At 41.6% G+C, this 5,523-nt stretch overlaps 1 protein-coding gene across 1 annotated transcript; it reads left to right on the top strand.

Annotated features, from left to right (window-relative positions):
* Positions 1 to 2,259: 2,259 nt before the first annotated feature.
* On the top strand, positions 2,260 to 5,042 carry LOC112617520 (replication protein A 70 kDa DNA-binding subunit-like). Its single transcript, XM_025374274.1, is given in 2 exon segments — positions 2,260 to 3,692; positions 3,858 to 5,042. Coding segments are annotated over 2 exon segments (1,686 nt in total). The 5' UTR covers positions 2,260 to 2,305; the 3' UTR covers positions 4,157 to 5,042.
* The last annotated feature ends 481 nt before the right edge of the window (positions 5,043 to 5,523 follow it).

The raw sequence follows: 5,523 nt of genomic DNA, 5'->3' as shown, positions 1-5,523 counted from the left end.
AAAGGAAAAATGTTAAGGGCAGCCACAGAGAAAGGTCAGGTTACCTACGAAGGAGAGCCCATCAGACTAACAGCGGATCTCTCTACAGAAACCCTACAAGTCAGAAGAGAGTGGGGGCCGATATTCAACATTCATAAAGAAAAGAATTTTCAACCCGGAATTTCATACCCAGCAAAACTAAGCTTCATAAGGGAAGGAGAAACAAAATCCTTTCCAGAACAGCAAATGCTGAGGGAGTTTGTCACCGTCAGGCCTGCCTTACAAGAGCTCCTGAAGGAAGCACTAAATATGAAAAGGAAAAACCAGTACCAGCCACTGAAAAACAAACAGAAATATAAAGACAATGACACTATGAAGTGAAGACACTGCATCAACTAATGTGCAAAGTAACCAGCTAGCATCATGATGACAGGATCAAATTCACACATAACAATATTAATCTTAAATGTGGAGACTGGCACATTGGATAAAATGTCAAGACCCATCGGTGTGATACATACAGAAGATCCATCTCACGTGCAAAGGACACACAGGCTCAAAATAAAGGGATGGAGGAATATTGACCAAGAAAATGGAAAGCAAAAAAAAAGCAGGGGTTGAAATCCCAGTCTCTGATAAAACAGACTTTAAATCAACAAAATACAAAATTAGCTTGGCATGGTGGTGCATGCCTGTAATCCCAGCTACTAGTGTGGCTGAGGCAGGAGAATCACTTCAAACAGGGAGGCAGAGGTTGCAGTGAGCGGAGACCATGCAACTGCACTCCAGCCTGGGCAACAGACTGAGACTCTATCTCAGAAAACAAAACAAAACAAAAAATAATACCACTAAAAAGTGGCCCAAGGACAGGAACAAACACATTTAAAAAAAGACATGCATGCGGCCAACAAGCATATGAAATAAAGTTCAAAGCCACTGATCATTAGAGAAGTGCAATTCAAGCCACAATGATATATCATCTCCCACCAATCAGAATGGCTATTATTAAAAAGTAAAAAATAAAATAAAATTTAAAAAATAACAGGTGCTGGTGATGTTGTGGAGAAAAAGAAACACTTAATCACTGTTGGTGGAAGTGTACATTAGTTCAACCATTGTGGGAAACAGTGTGCACATTCCCCAGAGACCTAAAAACAGAACTACCATTCGATCCAAGCAATCCCATTACTGGGTATACAGTCAAAGGGATATAAACTGTTCTGTTATAAAGACACATGTACACATATGTTCACTGCAGCACTATTCACAATACCAAAGACATGGAATCAACCAAAAAGCCCATCAATGGTAGACTGGATAAAGAAAATGTTGTACATATATACCACGGAATAGTATGCAGCCATAAAAACGAATGACACTATCTCTGTTGCTGGAATAAGGATGGAGCTGGAGGTCATTATACTTAGCAAAGCAAAGCATGAACAGAAAACTAAATACTGTATGTTCTCACTTATAAGTGGGAGCTAAAAATGAGAAAAAATCAACACACAGAGGAGAACAACAGACACTGGGGCCTACCAAAGACTGGAGGACGGGAGGAGGGAGAGGATCAGGAAAAATAGCTCATGAGTACCAGGCTTAATACCTGGGTGACAAAATAATCTGTACAACAAACCCCCATGACACAAGTTCACTTGCATAACAAACCTGCACCACATGTATGTCTGAACTTAAAAGATACAAAAAGAATAAGAAAAAATAGATTTCAAAACAAAAACTTTGAGAAGAGACTAAAAGGTCACTATATAATAATAAAGGGGTCAATTCATCAAGAGGATATTAACAATTTTAAATATATATGCACGCAACACTTGAGCACCCAGATATATAAAACAAATGCAATTAGAGCTAGAGAGAGAGATAGGCCCCAATAAAATAATAGATGGAGACTTCAGCACCCCACATTCAGTATTGGACAGATCTGCCAAACAGAAACTCAACAACAACAATAACAACAAAAACAAACAAACAAACAAACAAAACAGAGTTAATCTGCACTACAGACACATAGATCTAATAGATATTTACAGAACATTTCATCCAACGGCCACAGAATACACATTCTTTTCCCCAGCACATGGATCATTCTCAAGGACAAGACCATATGTTAGGTCTCAAAACATTTAAAAAAAAACAAAAAACAAAAAAAACCTGAAATAATATCATGGATCTTGTCAGACCACAGTGGCATAAAACTAGAAATTAGTAACAAGAGGAATTTTGGAAACTATACAAATACATGAAAACTGAATAGGGGAAGCTCGAGCTGTTGTGGGGTCCGCGCGGGAGTCGGGGTGGCAGAGCCATGGTCGGGCAACTGAGCGAGGGGGCCATTGCGAACATCATGCAGCAGGGGGATACATCCATAAAGCCCATCCTCCAAGTCATCAACATCCCTCCCATTACTATGGGGAATAGTCCTCCATGTTATCGACTGCTTGTGAGTGATGGATTGAACCCTCTATCCTCTTTCATGTTGGCAACACAGTTGAACCCCCTTGTGGAGCAAGAACAACTGTCCAGCAACTGTGTTTGCCAGATTAACTGATTTATCATGAACACTTTGAAAGATGGAAGAAGAGTAGTTATTTTGATGGAATTAGAAGTTTTGAAGTCAGCTGAAGTAGTTGGAGTAAAGATTGGCAATCCAGTGCCCTATAATGAAGGACACGGGCAGCCACAAGCAGGTCCTCCAGTGTCAGCAGGCAGCCCAGCGGCAAGCAGCAAGCCCCAGCAATAGCACGGAAGCTCCGGAGCGGGTTCCACTGTTTCTAAGGCTTATGGTGCTTCAAAGACATTTGGAAAAGCTGGAGGTCCCAGCCTGTCAAACACTTCTGGGGGAACACAGTCCAAAGTGGTGCCCATTGCCAGCCTCACTCCTTACCAGTTCAAGTGGACTATTTGTGCTCATGTTACCAACAAAAGTCAGATCTGTACCTGGAGCAACTCCCGAGGGGAAGGGAAGCGTTTCTCTCTGGAACTGGTTGATGAAAGTGGTGAAATCAGAGCTACAGCTTTCAACGAGCAAGTGGACAAGTTCTTTCCCCTTATTGAAGTGAACAAGGTGTATTATTTCCCAAAAGGCACCCTGAAGATTGCTAACAAACAGTTCACAGCTGTTAAAAATGACTTCAAGATGACCTTCAATAACGAGACTTCCGTCATGCCCTGTGAAGACGGCCATCATTTACCTACGGTTCAGTTTGATCTCACGGGGATTGATGACCTCGAGAACAAGATGAAAGACTCACTTGTAGAAATCATGGGGATCTGCAAGAGCTACGAAGATGCCACTAAAATCACAGTGAGGTCTAACAACAGAGAGGTTGCGAAGAGGAATATCTACTTAATGGACACATCCTGGAAGGTGGTGACTGCTACACTGTGGGGGGAAGATGCTGATAAATTTGATGGTTCTAGGCAGCCCGTATTGGCTATCAAAGGAGCCAGAGTCTCTGATTTCGGTGGACGGAGCCTCTCCGTGCTGTCTTCAAGCACTATCATTGCGAATCCTGACATCCCGGAGGCCTATAAGCTTCGTGGTTGGTTTGACGCAGAAGGACAAGCCTTAGACGGTGTTTCCATCTCTGATCTAAAGAGCGGCAGTGTTGGAGGGGGCAACACCAACTGGAAAACCTTGTACGAGGTCAAATTCGAGAACCTGGGCCAAGGCAACAAGCCGGACTACTTCAGTTCTGTGGCCACAGTGGTGTATCCTCGCAAAGAGAACTGCATGTACCAAGCCTGCCCGACTCAGGACTGCAATAAGAAAGTGATTGATCAACAGAACGGATTGTACCGCTGTGAGAAGTGCGACACCGAATTTCCCAATTTCAAGTACCACATGATCCTGTCAGTAAATATTGCAGATTTTCAAGAGAATCAGTGGGTGACTTGTTTCCAGGAGTCTGCTGAAGCTATCCTTGGACAAAATGCTGCTTATCTTGGGGATTTAAAAGATAAGAATGAACAGGCATTTGAAGAAGTTTTCCAGAATGCCAACTTCCGATCTTTCATATTCAGAGTCAGGGTCAAAGTAGAGACCTACAACGAAGAGTCTCGAATTAAGGCCACTGTGATGGACGTGAAGTCGGTGGACTACAGAGAGTACGGACGAAGGCTGGTCCTGAGCATCAGGAGAAGCGCGTCGATGTGAGGAGAGCAGTGCCGATTGGGCAGAAGTTTGCAAATAAAGAGCCAGAATAGAATCGATTTCCTCCCACCTCTGTGTGACGATCCCATGTTGGCTACTCAGCACAGAGGCTCTCTATGCTGGACTAAGCAATTTCCTCTCTTGTGTACATCTCAGAACCCATCAGTAGGCAAAGGAAAATATGTGCGGGTGGCTGTGGTGTAGACCGTGTCAGGCCTAGGGAGTCAGCCAGTGGTTAGTGTAAGACCAGTCACTCCCTCTGCCTTCAGGCTTTTGTAAATTTCATTATCATCAAGCAGGAATTATGTCATAAGTCACTGACCCTAACTGCAGACCATGAAGTAAATTATGTAACAAGGTTTTTCCTGCTCCAGCAGTGACCCCCCAACCTCACAACTTGGGTTCTTCTCAGCAGGGAGAGCTGAGAAGCGTTTGTGGGCACCTCGGTATTTTAGTAACTGTGTCTTCCTAGAATTCAAAGGCTCTCTCTTTCTAGAGGTGCTACATAGTTGTTAGTGCTTGGAATGGCAATAGGGTAGAATTATTAATCAAAGGCATCTCTTTTATATCTGAAGAGTATCCTTCCTTCAGGGTTTAATAGACTGAGTCAGATGGGTCTGATATTAATCAAAAATGTCTCTTCTGAGGACTGCTGATAAGCATTAACTTGCTGTCCCCTAGGGAAATCCAAGCGACTACAAAGCGTTTCTTTAGTTTCCATTTCAATTAATGTTGCATTTCGCTTGGTGAATGCATACTTTTTCTACCTGTACATATTCCTGGCATTCGTATATTTTGTTTTTTTGACTAAAGCTACGTTACATGGAAAGGATTTTGAAGCCTTTTGTTTCCCTTGCTTTGTTTTAATAAACAGTATATACTTTGCTTGTGAAAAAAAAAAAAAGGAAACTGAATAATCTGATCCTGAATGAATAATGGGTCAATGAAGAAGCTAAGAAGGAAATTTAAAAATTTATTGAAACAAATGACGATGGAAACACAACATACCAAAACCGATGGGATACAGCAAAAGCAGTACTCAGAAAGAGGTTTATAGCCATAAGTGCCTACAACAAAACAGGTAAAAACTTCAAATAAACAATATAATGATGCATCTTAAAGAGCTGCAAAGAAAGAGCAAACCAAAAATTAAAAGAAAAGAAATAATGAAGATTCCAGCAGAAATAAATGAAATTGAAATGAAAAAAACCACACAAAAGATCAATAACACAAAAAGTTGTCTTTTTAATAAGTTAACCCAAATTTACAAACCATTAGCCAAGCTAAGAAAAAAAGAGAGAAACCCAAATAAATAAAACCAGAAATGAAAAAGGATTTGGGAGGCTGAGGCAGGTGGATCACTTGAGGCC

Source organism: Theropithecus gelada, unplaced genomic scaffold (genome assembly GCF_003255815.1).
Source record: "Theropithecus gelada isolate Dixy unplaced genomic scaffold, Tgel_1.0 HiC_scaffold_2234, whole genome shotgun sequence".
NCBI classification, from domain to species: Eukaryota; Metazoa; Chordata; class Mammalia; order Primates; family Cercopithecidae; genus Theropithecus; species Theropithecus gelada.
Note: the sequence above shows the minus strand (reverse complement) of the source record. Positions and strands in the feature narration are given on the sequence as shown.